This window comes from Rhinichthys klamathensis, unplaced genomic scaffold, assembly GCF_029890125.1.
Source record: "Rhinichthys klamathensis goyatoka isolate OS25496 unplaced genomic scaffold, OSU_Roscu_1.1 h1tg000658l_1, whole genome shotgun sequence".
Lineage (NCBI taxonomy): Eukaryota > Metazoa > Chordata > Actinopteri > Cypriniformes > Leuciscidae > Rhinichthys > Rhinichthys klamathensis.
Genome location: NW_026607101.1, coordinates 85672 through 101904, shown reverse-complemented (window position 1 = coordinate 101904; position 16233 = coordinate 85672). Strand labels below are relative to the sequence as shown.

Here is a 16233-nt window from a genome sequence, read left to right as displayed (position 1 = left end):
CTCATACAGGTTTGAATGCGAGTATCACTTTAAGTGTAGTAGCCCGAAAGTTTCTCTGACTGTTGCTTTGCTTATATTGGTCTTTGTTTAGTAACAATTAATCATGATCATGAAATCTCAAATCAGAGACTGATCAAACTCCCACACCTTCGTTCGTACTGTTGATTTTTTTTGCCTGGACATGTTAAAACACGCGTCTCTATGAAAGAACTTCCTGTGAACACGTACAGGGGATTGTGTTTATACACTTACACTCCGGGCCTAAAACTAACTTTAGCCACACTGCCAATGGCTGGTGACGCCATCAATATTTCTTACTGGCCATGAAACTGTTTTTGCAAAAACAGTAATGACACCAACATTTATAATAACTAATATTTGCTAACTAATATAGGCTACATTTAAAACTAGTCAGTAATAAAATAAGAACAAATAATCAAATTAGAAGCAAAATCACAAATAAATACAATTTAACAAATATACAAATGAAATAAACAGTATTTTTTAGATTTTTCAGGAAGATCTGACAGTAGTTTCCAGTACTTTTTTTTATAAAATAGGCAAATGTAAATAACACTGCATAGTCTTCACTGTTATAAATGAAACATCCTTATTATATGTACAAAAGCTATTCAGTAAAGAGCAGAGTGATTTTTCTTTGTCATTGGGTGTTTGATTAACATTAAAACCACAGACAGCAGCAGGGGTATTAGGCTACTGTCACTTTAAGACCGACTGCACAGATCTAATGTACTGATACTGACACACATGCGTTTACTTTCTCCACTGTTGATGTTCAAGACATAACTGACTATGTTTACTTGAATGTGCACTAGGGGTGGAACGGTACACAGAAGTCACGGTTCGGTTCATTCCTCGGTTCAGACATCACGGTTCGGTACGATTTCGGTACAGTGGAGGGAAAAGCAAAACAAAAATGCAGAAGGCATTGTATTTTTTAAATAAGTTTTATTATTAAAGGCATAGAACCAGTTTGTTTGTAGTGCACTGACAATAGTTTTATATAATTAGTTTATTAATTAAATTAATAAAAAGACAAAAAGACCTTGCGATATGTTTGGGAATTGTACCTGAATTAATTTAAAACTAATTTGCTATATTTCAGATCAATATATTTGTTTTCCTTAATTTTAATTAACATTATTAATTAACAATGTAACATTATTCTTATCTGAATTATAAATAAAATATATACTATATAAAATAATACTACCATTAAAAACATTCGATTTTCTTTTTTAATCAATGTAGAATGTGTAAGATTAGCGCTCCGAGGACAAGAAATGAAAACCAATGCAATATGACGAATGTCCAAAAGATGGGACCCACAGACTGTTTTGAAATGGAGTTGGATAAATATGTTTTGCTTTTAAAACTGTGTGTGTGTGTGTGTGTGTGTGTGTGTGTGAGATTTTGGTTGGGTGACAGAAGTAGGTTACAGTTTGACAAGAGTTTACAGTGTGACAAAAGCACAATCTTGTGTTTTATTGCGAGTGTACACAAATATAAGTAAACACTTTGCAGGTTTAATGATCTGAACAAAATGACGGAGTATGTTTTTTATGTTTCCACTGTTCGATCGCGCCCGCGCCTCTCTCTCTCTCTCTCTCTCTCTCTCTCTCTCTCTCTGTCTCGCGCGCACACACACTCCAGCATTGCAATCTTGACATCGCAGCCTGTTCATTATGCGGTCACACCAAACGCGAATAGAGCGTCTATCGCGTCTTCGACGCTAGTCCAGAGCGAATAGGACGCGCGTCTAACGTTTGAAGTGAACGCGCGTTCAGAGCTAAGCCGATGCTACAGATTATGTGTCCCTAAAGAACCCGGGTATCTAACAGTAGTTCCGCATTACATTAATTAATTTGCACGCGAGTTTTATTTATTTTTATACCGTGTATTCTCCGTGTAAATTCGTGCACCGAACCGTGACGCCCGTACCGTTTCGGTTCAATACGAATACATGTACCGTTCCACCCCTAATATGCACTATTTTTAGACATCATTTTGTGTGAATTTGTCCGCTCAAGTACAAGATGTGAAAGAGAGCTCAGTTTAGTATTTGTGCGCTGTCTGAGACGCAGCTTTCTGTGCGCGAGTAACCAAATGAGCTCTCTTTCGCGTTTTCTTGCGATTAAATATTTAAATTGTCGTGGCGATGAAGCTCTGGCCCATCAACTGTCCCGTGCGTAGTTCACGTTTATTCACGAACATCCATTGTTAGGATAAAAATATTACCGGCCAACTGGCGAGCGAGTGTTATTTTAAAAATAAATATGAATCGCACCAAAATAACAGAATTGAATTCAATCGAATCATGGCCAAATTTCAGATGAGTCACATTATTTAGTAAGGAGTCCAAATATTTGTCGATTTCTTTGAGTGTTTGAGTGTGAAGCTGTTTCAGTTCGGGCTCTGAGGAGGAGTGAAGTGTGTGTTAGTTAATGCTGAGTGTCTCTTTGACTGTTAATTATTGATGGCGCACGTGTGTAAGCACATGGCAGCAGTGTGAACACTAACCTGTCGCACCTGAACTCCTGTCATGATAAAGTTTGACAAGTGGCGAAGAATGTGGTTGTGGTTCTTCAGAGTGAAGTTTGAGATGAAATCACGTGTTTCTGGCGCAGATCCCGAGGTCTGCTAATCACCAGTGTTCAGTGCTGTTGGCTTTACAATGATAAGAGCGTCTTCTGTGGGTGGAGAGGAACATTTTCTGCATATTAGCTAAACTACAGCATTCTCCACATTTAAGGATCTGGTTTCGGCCTCATTGTTTCCGCCATTATTATGTGTAGCTTCGCAGTTGCTGCACAATTCATTGAAACCATTGGAGTCAGTGTACTGAACTTTAGAGGGTTAGTTCACCCAAAAATGAAAACTCTGTCAGTAATTACTCTCCCTCATGTTGTTTAACCCCGTAAGACTTTCGTTCATCTTCAGAACACAAATTAAGATATTTTTGATTAAATCTGAGAGCTGGATCACTCCTCCATAGGCTTCTTAAGGGATTGAAACTGGCCGGCCCAGAAAAGTTATTAAAGACATCGTTAAAATAGTCAGAGTGACTACAGTGGCTCAACCTTAAGTTTATCAAGCGACGAGAATACTTTTTGTGCGCAAAAAACAAACAAAAATAACGACTTTATTCAACTATTAATTTCCTTCTCTGTGGGCCTCGAGATTTCTCGTAGTGTAACAGCGCAGCGCTTCTGGGTTGTACGTCACACGCAGGCTCACTATTGGCCGACGCTGGTCATGTGTGTGATGCGTGACGTACAACCTAGAAGCTTTGCGCAGTTTCACTACGTGAAATATCATGGCCCACAGGGGAGGAAATGAATAGTTGAATAAAGTCGTTATTTTTGTTTGTTTTTTGCGCATGAAAAGTATTCTCGTCGCTTGATAAACTTAAGGTTGAGCCACTGTAGTCACTCTGACTATTTTAACGATGTCTTTAATAACTTTTGGGCCGGTCAGTTTCGATCCCTTAAGAAGCCTATGGAGGAGTGATCCAGCTCTCAGATTTCATCAAAAATATCTTAATTTGTGTTGTGAAGATGAACGAAAGTCTTACGGGGTTGGAACAACATGAGGGCGAGTCGTTACTGACAGAGTTTACTAGGGGTCGACCGATATGTGATTTTCAGGGCCGATGCCGATACCGATTATTTATTACAGGTCAAATAGACCGATAACCAATATTTTGAACCGATATATATATATATATATATATATATATATATATATATATATATATATATATTATAGCTATGTCTGGTGTAAAACTGTAAATTAATGTCAAAATTAAGAATAACAAAGGGTTTTGACAAATACTTTCTTTAAATGATTTTAAACATATCTTTGAATCTGAGAACTGTTATTAATAATAATAATAATAACTTGTAAAAAGTGCAGGGAGCACCCAGCAGCATTCTGTAAACATTTTGTAAAACTTAAAGACTCTATTTTAATTTTAAAATAAAATTTTAGTAATCAAAAAGCATTTCTAATGAATTAAAATCAAACTTATTCAATTTATTTACAGTTTAACAAAAATTTAATTTTTAGGGCCTTGTGAAAAACCGAACTTTTATTTTGACGGGTTGCCATGGAGATCTTTGAGTTCCTGTGTGTTTATGATATGTCGATAACTTTTCTCAGTTGAAGCATTAAAAAGCTCATGAAGTGACTAAGCGGCTCTGGAGATGATGTTTATGCAATCATGTCCTCATATAATGATGCGGCTGAGGCTGAAAACAGCGCAAGCGTCACGCGTGCTTCAGTGTGTGTGTGTGTGTGTGTGTGTGTGGTAACTGAAATCACGCGTCTCTGCGCCATTCATTTAACGTTAGAGACACGATTCATATTTAAATAGTCTTTTTGCGGTTTGATTTGTAATGACCTGCTTTTTATTAATACATCAAAAAGTTGACAAATTCCGTGATATTCCGCTTTATACTGTAAATTCCGTTTTTATGACTGGATTCCGCGACTCCGTCTGTTCTGCATCGCGGAAATCACACGGCTCTATTATATTGAGGTATTTTGCAACTTCAGTGTAGTAATCTATTGTTTCTTCAGCAAAGTCTGCTGCTGCCTTAACTTTGAGAGACAACTGAAGCGTGATCAGTGAAGCAGCTCTACTCAGCGAGTGCTCTCTCGGTGTGAGAGTGCAACACTTTCAGTGCCTCAGCTTTCCGCGCTGATTGGCCGGACTCGTGACTCCCAACAAATCAGATGTGCGGGGACATTAGTCTAGTCTACAGAGTGGTGAGTTCCGACAAAGGTGGAGTCAGAGCCAAATAGCGCATTTCAAAATAAAATTATTATATCGGCAAATCGGTATTGAAAAAGGACCGATACCGATAACCATAAAAATGCTTGATATTGGCGCCGATAATCGGCCAGGCCGATAATCGGTCGACCCCTAGAGTTTACATTTTGGGGTGAACTAACCCTTTAAGACTGGGAGATAATCGTACACTTAAGTGTATTTGTATTTGTCATGCCCTTTCATTTGGTCATTGAATTGTGGGTAAATTGGCTCCATTTATCATAATAAATTCAACGATAATGACAAATGAGTCCAAGGCTTAGCTTTTGTGTAAAGATAGTATTGTTCGAGGCACAACTCAGTTTATTGTGTAAGAATATGCCCTTTTAGGTCAATAACTTTAGAATAATGTTTCCTACACCTAAAAATAATATATTTGTTATTCATTTCCTTGAGGCAATTAAAGGAGTAGTTCGCTTTAACATACAAATAGCCCATTATTTACTCACCCTGTGCTTGTGTTTATGACTATGCTTATGACTTTTAGATGAATAATCTGAGTTATATAAATAAACACCCTGAAGCTTCGAGCTTTATAATGACATGGGTTGCAACCAAATGCAAAATATCCATATTTAAAACTTTATAAAGTAAAATAACTAGCTAAGACAGTCATACACACCTATGATGGCTTGAGGGTGAGTAAATCATGGGCTAATTTTCATTTTAAAGTGAACGACTACTTTAATTACGGCTAGTAGTGCTTGCACATAAATACACAAAACACTTACAGTAAACACTTAATAAAAAAACACAAACCAATCAGTTGTTTGTTAGAAAAAGATGAATTGCTTCAAATTTTTGATTGAATTTTGATATAGTAATTGATAATCTGGTGCTTTTATTAATTTAAGCTAATACTTTTATTGAATTCAGCAAAGAGTCAATTATTTGATTATTTTGGCGTTCGGCAACTAGTTGTAGATAACATGACCTAATCTGGATGCTTTTATGTTGTGTGGGAATTACCATGAGTTTCATACAAAATCATATTGTAGTAAAAATTGCTCATGCCTTTTTCGAATTTGTATCATAATTACAAATTGGAAACTACATGAAAGTTATTCATCCGCAAATCTGTTCATGTTTTTTGTTGTTGTTGTAATTACAAGTAGAAAACTTTTATGAAAGCTCTCAGACTTCTTTTATGATCAGGAGGAGTTGCGTGGCCATTCTTCACGATGTTGAAGAAAAATGCGATAACTCATTAAATAATGCGATATGCGATACGATAATGCTTAAAGTGTGCAAAATAAATTTAAATGATCTATTATGTAACCTAAATACGTGTTTCACATTCTTTTTGTTACAAGAAAACATCCCTACAGCTTCTGGAAGTGAACATCATTGTTTTACTGTCGCATAAGAAGTGTTATTTTAACATCAGTGCATTCTTAAAAATTATTAATTAATTTGGAAACGCTTAAAGGGGTCATATAATGGTACATGCACTTTTTCAAGTTGATTGTACTGAAATGTGTGTTGGCAGTGCCTGTACACAACCATCATATAATGATAAAAATCCATCCAGTGTTTTTGTTTTAATCTCCTTATATGTTTTCTCCTGTCTCAAATCAAGCCGTTCGACCGTGTGGCGTCACACGGTCGGACGCCCCTCCCACGATTGTTAATTGACAGCAGCGTTTCAACACAGACCCGCCCTCGCTCGTGAGCGAGCTGTCAATCATAGTCTGCGCGGTCCGGCGCGGTCATTGTTGATATGCTGGAGCACTGTCTATGAGCAGAATGGCGTCTAAGCGATTGTGGTGTTCTGTTCTTGGGTGTAATAACGAACACAGTCATTTTAATGTTCCTAAATCCGAACCGCTGAAGACGCAGTGGCTGAGTTTGTTTTCGAAGGGAATATTCCCCACGAGCAACGTCACTGCTCTCATGTTTGCGCGAATCATTTCACACACCAGACTGCTTTATAAACGAGGAGGGTCAGTATAAAGCTGGTTTTGCTAAGAAGCTGCTCCTGAATAAAGGATCGGTACCAGATATTCGTGTTCCTGCTGAACCTCTAGAACAACTGAAGTGAGTAACGATTTATTAAACTTTATATTAATATTTATATCTTTGCAAATCGCTAGATGCACGCTTCATGATGAATGAGTCTAAGGTTTACACTCAGGGTACATTACGGCATGTTTTCTATGTACGACGTTTTCAATATAATTCATAATCCCACGTTTATAATGAACAACGCGTTATGGTTATTGTGTTACAAACGGTGTACGCACAGAACAGAGGGGCGGAGTGAGCAAAGCTCATTATCATTTAAAGGCATATGCACTGAAACGGCGTGCTGAAAACAGAGCTGTTTTTGACCAAGTAAAATAAGTGTTTTCTTACAATACTAATGAGAATTTTTAATTAAAGTATATTACAAACTTTTAATTTAGACCCTAAAGAATCATATTAGCTTGTACAAAAATGGCATTATATGACCCCTTTAAAGGGTAACTAAACCCCTGGTCAGAGCCTGACTCCACCCACTGGCAATATTTGAAAAATGCTGGAAAAGTGGGCGGAGCCCAGCGGAGATAGAGGGGATGAACGGACACTCTATCCTGATCGTTTTCAATACTCGCGATTCCAACTCCTGACTCGCTACAGTGGTTTTGACGAAACAAGATGGTTTTTATACTGCCATGGGCGTGGTAGCTCGTACCAAGGGCGTGGTGAGTTGAAACCTGCTTACGTCAGCTCTGACCGCTACCGTCACGAACTACCGCAAACATCCAATAGGAAAATTCAACTGCAGTAGCCACCGTTCAACCTGAAGAGGGCAGCACTCAGACGTTTTTACACCATATATTGTAGAATTAAAACACTTTATACCCAAATGTCAAAAAAGTTACTCGAATCAATGAACAGCACTAATAAAGCCCCAGTCTTACAGATCATTAATTAAAAAAAGTTGGTTTAGTGTTTAGTTACCCTTTAATTGTAGCTTTGTTGATGTTGAAATATCGCAAATGTATATATCCCGATATGCTTATCGCAACGGCTTGCTGGAGTCATGAGCAAAAGACAGAGAGAATCACTCGCTGCTCTTGGCTGAATAACTTTTCTAGCTTTAATAAGAATCTGTATTTAATTCATATAGTGAAAACTAAGCAGTGTCTTATTTTTGCATTTGATTACTCAGTTTCTGTTGTTAAATAACCCTAATGTAGGATAACCTGAAACCCTGAACCCTGTGCTTTAGAGTAGAAACTCTAGCATTTCTAAATTATGGAAATTTTAACACGAAGCGATGACTAGTTACTTTTAGCTAGTAACTGCTAAATAAATTGGTTGAAATAATTCAATTAAAACAACAACAACAACAAAAAACAAGGAAAAGTCACATTTCTCTGACATGACATGAACCATCTTCACGTCCGTAGAACAGCTTGAGTGTCAAGTCAACATGATTTTTTATAGCGCTTTATACAATGCAGATTGTTTTAAAGCGGCTTTACAGTGAGACACCGGAAAATGACTTAATGATCATTTCAGTTCATTTCGGCTCCAAAAGAAAACAGTGTCATTGTTTAGCTGAACTTCCATTGAACTTGGTTGTTGTCAGTGTTGATTCAGTTCCACTGTGAAAGTCATCAAATATTAAATTAGTTTCATCTATAAAGCAGCTCTGCAGAACACAGCGGTGTCACAGATGTAAACAGTTTTTATGGGTGTTGAAATGTCCTTTACACGGGGTTGAAAGTGCACTATTGTGCTGTTGTTTCGATGGCCCTTCTCCGGGATAGATGAGAAGCTTTGACTTGAGCAGGTGCCATAATCCTCTCAATGGATATGTAAGTGGATTTGGGGCTTTATATTTATGGTTATGCTTCTTTGAGGCGATGAGCCCTTGCACTGTTAGTGCACATCTCCAATCTCTCTCTCATCTGTTTGTCCAGCCAATGAAAGGCAGGAGTGAAACAATGTTCAGAAAACTGATAAACTAGATACAAATGTGATGTTGGCTTGGAGAAAGCCTGGCTAGAAAGTTTGAAGTAGTCTGAAAAAGCATTCAAATTTAAGTAGTTTTAAGCATGGATTGAAAAAAAGTATGATTAAATTAGAGTAAGACTTCACAATAAGGTATGCATCAACTAACAATGAGCAAAACATTAGTTACAGTATTTTAAAATATCTGTTAACGTTACTTAATAAAAATACAACTGTTCATGGTAGCTCAGATCCATTAAATAAGATACTATTTTTGAATTGTTTAATGGTAAAATGAACATGAACTAAGATTAATAAATGCTTTAGAAGTATTTTCCATTGTAGGTTCATGGTTACTAATGTGGTTAACTAATGTTAACAGATGAAAATGATTCTCACACTTGATTTTTTTTCATCCATCCTTTAATGACGTTGTTTTTTAATTAATTTTTGAGAATTCAGACACCATTATTTATCTCCATATCCCATGTTTTTAGTCACAGAAGTTATATAAAAAAGGAAGATGTTATTCTATAAGATGCATCTGGGCAAAGACCTTCTAATATGGTTCTGAAAGTCAAAGTTTTTTGGCTTTTAGTATGAATATGTTAGTCTTACTTTTATCTATAAGCTAGTGTGCTCCAAAACAATGATCAAATTCAGGTTTAGAAGATATAAGCGTTCAAAACCTACAAATTAGCCCATATGAATTTATAATTTTGATGACATCACTCAGATTTCTCTCCAATCAAATGCTCTCTAGAATCTGAAGCTCCGCCCCCTACATTATAAATAGAAGCTGCGGCTGAAATCAGTCATTTATTCACACATTTACTATTTTCTACATGGCGAATGGCACATAGTGAACTATATCGAGGATAGGGAACGATTCAGACAGTGTAAATATGCTTTCTATTGGGGCGAATGAAGTCTGGTTTCATGTTAGCGTCACTCGAACCACCGCATGAAAGCACAGAGCGGATCATATTGCGAGTCACGCAGGCTAGAAACCGTATCGGACATTTTTGAATTTTGCACAAAATGCTGTTTTTTTAAAGCGATATGGAGGAGATTAGGAGGAGAAAAATGAGCTTTACCGAACTCACCGGCTCTGATATAAACTCGACGCTGTTGGTTATTTAAAAAGGGGAGGAGCTGATTGATATGTCCAGCCCTGTCTTCCTGTTTCAGTGGAAATTACGTCAACACATTGAATATGAATGTGTTCTCTTCAAGCCTCTTCAGTGGGCCTTTCATATTCAGATTCACATTATTTAATTGAGCAGAGGATAAGACAGATATTCGCTAGAATCTTGTTTACTTGGTCAAGCGTCACATCAGCGTGTGACTCATCTGTCTTTCTGCATGACCCTAGCAACTGCACAGTAATGCCCTAGCAACCACCCAAAACACCAAAGCAACCACAACAGAACACTAGCTTTTTATTTGTTTATATAAAATGTAAAAAACAAACCAGTTTAATGAATTAGCCATCTAAACCTGCCCTACTTTCATTCTCTCCTGTATTACATTTTTATTGATAATAACCATCACAGTCCAACTTACAAGCCTTGCTTTGTGTTAGTTGTGCCAAATCATGTTTTAGTTGCTTGACAACTAAGCGGAAGTCCTGCATTTGAGTGGTTTGGCAACAGTGTTTCCTCTAAAAACATGCTAACCACAATGAGTGACTGCATCATCTCAACCAGCGCTGCATACTAACACTGCATGTTCCCACCGCATCGACAGATATCACACGCAACGCGATCAAACTGGCCTAATATCTGGAGAGATATTCACTGAAAAACATTGTTTTTGAAAAACGAAATCAAAAAGTCATGTGGTGAATGCAGAAAAAAATTAAAACTAGAAAAGGATATCATATAAAGAGCAAAACCTCATGACCCTCGAGGTCAGGAAGTCTTACAATGTTTGATCATTTAATCTTTATGATAAGGGAAGGTTAGTTCACATTTCAAAATGCTGTGGTTTGACTCTTAAGAAATGCATTTATGAATTAACATTCATGATATTTGTTAAAATACATGTTTTGACAATAATTAAAATTATTGTTAAGATGTGTGCGCACACATTTATTCAAGGTGTAAGAGAAAATATGTTATTCAATTTTACTTGATGGTTACATCACAACTTTTTATTGAAAGTCATTGAATTTTTTGAAATATTTGGTATTAAAGTTTTTCGAAACCAAGATAATTTGAAACCTTTAGAAAAGTAGATTTCTAAAAACTTGACACATTGTAGATGTTTTTCTTCTGACTTTATCATGGACATTCTTATTTGCATTGATTCATGCAGCGATTTATGCATATTTCAAAGACAAAAAAATATAAAATGACCTTTTTTTAACCCTTCCCCTTCAAACACCCGTAAAGCCCAGAGTATGCTTTGTTTTTTTTAACGTGTGTATGCGTTAGTATAGGCTAGTCCCACACTCCCGCTCCCGGAGATTCGCAAGCACTGCTGTCAATCAAGATGTTACACAACATTTTTATAGCATCCAATAACTAACTGAAACCAACGTTTTGGGGAAAACTAAAACTTTTAACATGCGTCTGCGTGATGAGAACTACCTAAAATGACAGAAACCATCTTTGGAAAAAATTCTGTGATGTGTAACTGGATTTTTTAAGTTTGGCTGGTGTCCCATTGGATTACATGGAGAGGGCGGGGCTTAAGACCTGTACTGCAGCCAGACACCAGGGGGCGAGCACAATGCTTTGACTTCACTTTACAGGACTTGTGCGGCATGCTTGGTGCGAATGCAGGCGGTTGATATATTTATTTAGAAAGTTTTATCTTTGTCCAGTGTCTGCGTTATTTTTCTCCATAAGTTATGGCCGATAAAAATGTCTTTTTATTAATTTAAACTAAAGATATCGCGACCTGCGTGTCCAAAGTACGGTTACAAAAATCAGGCAGTGTGCGTACTATTCCTGTCACGAAATTTGCTTCACGCGCGCTACACGGAAGTATACTTTAGGCTTATGGCCCATTATCAACGACAGCATCGACTTCAGTGACGTCTTGTGTTTGCAGTAAAACAGCAGTAATGCCCATTATTTTTAGCTCTAATGACGAGCTAAACATGGGACGGGAATACCAGCAGGATGCAGTAATGTTGATCACGCTGACGTTGTGTTTTGATGTGAAACTGGTTTGTCTTTCAGGCCCGGAATAAAGAAACCGGTGTGCTTGCTGCAGCTAAAGTGATCGAAACCAAAAGTGAGGAGGAGCTGGAAGACTATGTGGTGGAGATTGACATCTTAGCATCTTGCAACCATCAGTACATCGTCAAACTGCTGGATGCCTACTTCTACGACAACAAACTGTCGGTAAGCTGGTTAAACTGACCAAACTGACCTTTCTTAAAAACTACTGTCTTGCATATCATCTGAATTGCTCACCGGGTTTCATTTTACAAATGCACACCCATATTAAATAACTGATCCGCCATGCAGATTCCCAAATCTGACAAAAAATAAAATGGCAGATGTGATAGCTAATATTCACTTTCCAAATGAGAACACCTACACTTATACCTAGCATCACATATTAAGATTTAAATTAACCATATTTATAGCATTTATCGTTTCACTGAAGTCTATTCATAATGCAATTTTTCATGGTGGTTTTTTTCCACCTTTTCTCTGATTTGGCATGAAACGAAAATTGCATGTTTGCATCTAAATACATGTTTTAGATCTTATTCTGAACAATTAGCCTTCGCACAGTCTTTTTTTCTCTTCGCATAATCTGTTTTTTTAGGGGTTAAACGCGTAGCGCTGAAATCTTATTGTAATTGTTAAAATTTCCAAGGATCAGCATTCTCCCCTAAAAGTGATCGGGCGGACCCAACCGTAAGGCGTAGAGACTTGAAACTTTGAGGGCTGGTTGTACTCACATCGCCTACAACGTCACCAAGGCCCGCCCCGATTGCACTGAAGGGGGCGCTACAGCGCTCAAAAGTACGAAATGGCTTATAACTCCTAAACCGTTAGGCGTAGGCTTATATCGTTGGAATCCTTGGCTCAATAATTTAACAAAAAAAGTTGAAATTTCGATTTATGTCTCATGTCATAGAGTGATTTATGTCTTCTCTAATGCTGGGCTGCACTTTTACGACTAGCTGAAACAATCTAAAGGCCTGTTCACACCGGATATTCGCCGACGTTTAACGCCTCGTGACTAAACAAAGGGCGCCAATGTGAGTGTGCACACCGACGTGAAAAACGCCACGCGTAAAAGCGTCATTTTTTAAAAAACGCCTCGGGTTCGTTTTTTTAGTTTGACGCGCCGCGTCAAAAACTATCCGACCAATGAGATTGGCGCTTTTGCTCACGTGTCTGGAGCTTCTGAAGTTACAGTAAAACACAACTTGGGGGCGCTCAAACACAAAACGGTCTTGCCGAGCACACATACGTAACGGCAAAGAAGATATACGCCAAGTAGCGTCTACACTGCCGGGAAGAAATAAGACGAGGAAGATGCGAGGCAAGATGAATGTAGCGCTGCTGGTCTCGCTGGTGTCGGAACAAAGAGCTATATGACAAACGCGACAGCAACTACACAAATCTTGATAAAAGAGAACTGTTATGGAGTGGTATTGCAGAGCAAATGGGCGCCATCTAATGTCAGGGAATGAATTTGCATGTTCACTCGGCTCATCGTCAGCGAAAATCGCTTGGGTGTGAACACAAAAAACGCGTTGAAAAACGCAGGCGAATAATGCGCGCCGATATTCGTCCCGGTGTGTACGAGCCTTAAGAGTGAACTGAACACACTTACAGTTTCCAATGACTGGAGCAGATTTTAAACACTGACTGAACGCAACTGTCTCGACACGTTTGGGCATGATCAGTCGTAAGAATCAAATTACATTCATAATCGGCCTTACAGTCGTTAAGTGTGTCCCCGGCTTAAGGGCCGCCAAAACGTTTGAACGTTCACTTTTACTAAAATGGCTATAACTCGTGAACGGAATGAGATATTTTCGCCAAACACGGTGCACATATGTAAAAGCTCATTCTGTGGACGCGTGAAAAAGCACATGAGACTGGCCACCTGGTGGCGCTATAACATGGAAAAACATAAAAACGGCAGTTCAGTTAAAGGCGTCCGGCTAACGCGTTTGCATTGAAGCGTCTGCCGGTTAGTATAGATTTGACATATGACCTCGCGGCTCAATTGGACGGTTTAACGTTACATGACTTTTCAGTTTCATAGTCGTCGCCATCTTTGACATTACTTTGGTCACTGTCAATATGGTTAGTGTTAAAGGGGTGATGAACTGAGAAATCAAATTTTCCTTGAGCTTTTGACATCTAAGAGGTCATCAAATTATAAGAATATCCTGTAAGTTTCAGAACTGAAAACGTCCTTGTTAGTCCAATAAAAGCTTTTATTGACACCAGGCTCAGCAAACGACTCGTTTTTCAAAGTGGGGAACTATGACGACAAAGTGGATAAAACACCACCCCTGCAGAAGAAGATCAACGCCTACTTCAACACGGCCGGTTTAGCCCCGCCCACCGATCCGCGCATTACACGAAACTCATTATAATATGCAAAACTGTTATCCACTCACAGCAGTGGGCGTTTACTTCCAAGTCTTCAATGCGAGACGCCCATAAAAACCGAGCGTTTTTGAGCTAGGATCAAAACTAGGGTAGAAAATAGCCTATACTTATTCATTTTGATGTTTTTGAATGTAAAAACCAAGCGAACGTCATAAGTTGACCTCAGACAACAATATAAAACAATTTAAAAAGCCAGTTCATGACCCCTTTAAGAGAATAGAGGCTTGACTCTTGTTGCACGTTCAAACAGACAGTACTCGAGACGCTACTGTAAGTTGCTGTGTGAACGGGACATTTTGAGACTCACTCCTGTAAGTAAATGCGTTGTCAATTCTAAAAATTGACAGTGTGAACCGAACGTAGCCCAAATCTTAATTAACGGACAGCATTTACCAAAAATGTGGTTTTGAAAAATGAAAGTTGTCAGCTTGGTTCTAAAATACTGGTGTCACTCACTCTCGCTAACTGAACGGCGCATGATCATAACCATATTTAACGCTCTAAATCAGGACTGACATCTGTATTCTGCTGCTGTGTGAATGTGGTTCCTGAGTAATACATTAAATAGCTGAACTACGATGTCTATGTAAAAGATTTGCAAATAATCGCCATAGTTCACATTGTTGTTCATCAGGGTGGGACAAGTATAGCTAAAAACTAAATAAAAGATAAGTAGGCCTAAATGTGTGTGATTGTGTTGACGTGCTGTCAAGGTAACAGCCTGTAAACGCACGTTTTCATGAGGAGACGTTTAAAGCATTGCTGGAATTCCTCAGTGTGACGGTAAATTTGCTTGTCTGGAAGATGTGTGTCTCCAGATCTCTTAGTGTTTGAAGAAGACTTCCTTTTGAAGGAAACTACTCTAACCCTAAATACTAAACTTTGGTAGCCTACGCGACTAGGCTATGGACATGAATAGATAGGCTAGGCTATCAATTTTTTTTCTTTTTCTATAGAGTCCTGCAAGAAATATGTTTTTGAAGGCCAAAAAAGTCCATGAGTTTTCAGTTAAATACCTGACATAAGGTCTGTGTTTAACACAAGCTTAAGATATTGTCACAATTTATTCAGTGTTCTACAACTATAGGTCATTCATAGCCTTGTGAAGATTATCATGAACAACAAAACGTGTAAGAATCAAACTTTTATTGGTTACTTCTGCAGTATCGATAAGCCAGTGGAAAATCCTATTGGGTTTTTGTCGAGGGAATCAGGGTGATTCTAACTTCTGGCTTGGCCTATGAAAATACGTCATCCCTGCAGCGCTCTATTGATTTGTAATAGATATGTAATGTGAAAGTTTATAATTAGCATTTGCGTATGTTAAGTTTGCTCATGCTAAAGCAAGAGGTGTGGCACAGCTGTCTGGGCAATGCTACGCTGTGTCATAAGATGATCATGTGTGGGTGTGGACGAGGCGACCAAGCTCTCGATGGAAATATTCGGATGGGAATGTGTGTGGGGTTTTGTGAAGGGAAATAGCTGCACACTTGTTGTCAAACATAACAAGCACTTGTTCTTTTTGACTTGAGTGTGTCAAGTTGTCTTCACCGAATCTGGGGATACAGATGCTGAACTGAAAGCCCCAGACTGTCCGCAGACCTCAAGCATTCAGGCCGTTTGTCTGTCTATCTTTGGATGTAAGCAATGCGCTTTCTCCAGTGAGCCATGATTTGGATTTTCCATGATGCTTTTCAATGAAAGATTTTGATGTTTGGTATGTTGACGTGGAATGGAAACTGCTCAGGCACCTTCCTAGTTCCTACTCATATTTATAGTATGTGAAATAGCATTTATCATGCAATAATGCATGCGTCACTGTACTGGTATTCATAT

At 38.3% G+C, this 16233-nt stretch overlaps 1 protein-coding gene across 2 annotated transcripts in view; it reads left to right on the top strand.

The window, feature by feature from the left end:
* Window positions 1–16233, top strand: part of stk10 (serine/threonine kinase 10) — a 75345-nt gene that overhangs the window by 1834 nt on the left and 57278 nt on the right. For both annotated transcript variants that reach the window (XM_056241646.1, XM_056241645.1), the window contains exon 2: window positions 11989–12153. In XM_056241646.1, the coding sequence (XP_056097621.1) occupies window positions 11989–12153 (165 nt within the window). The remainder of the gene's footprint in view (window positions 1–11988; window positions 12154–16233) is intronic.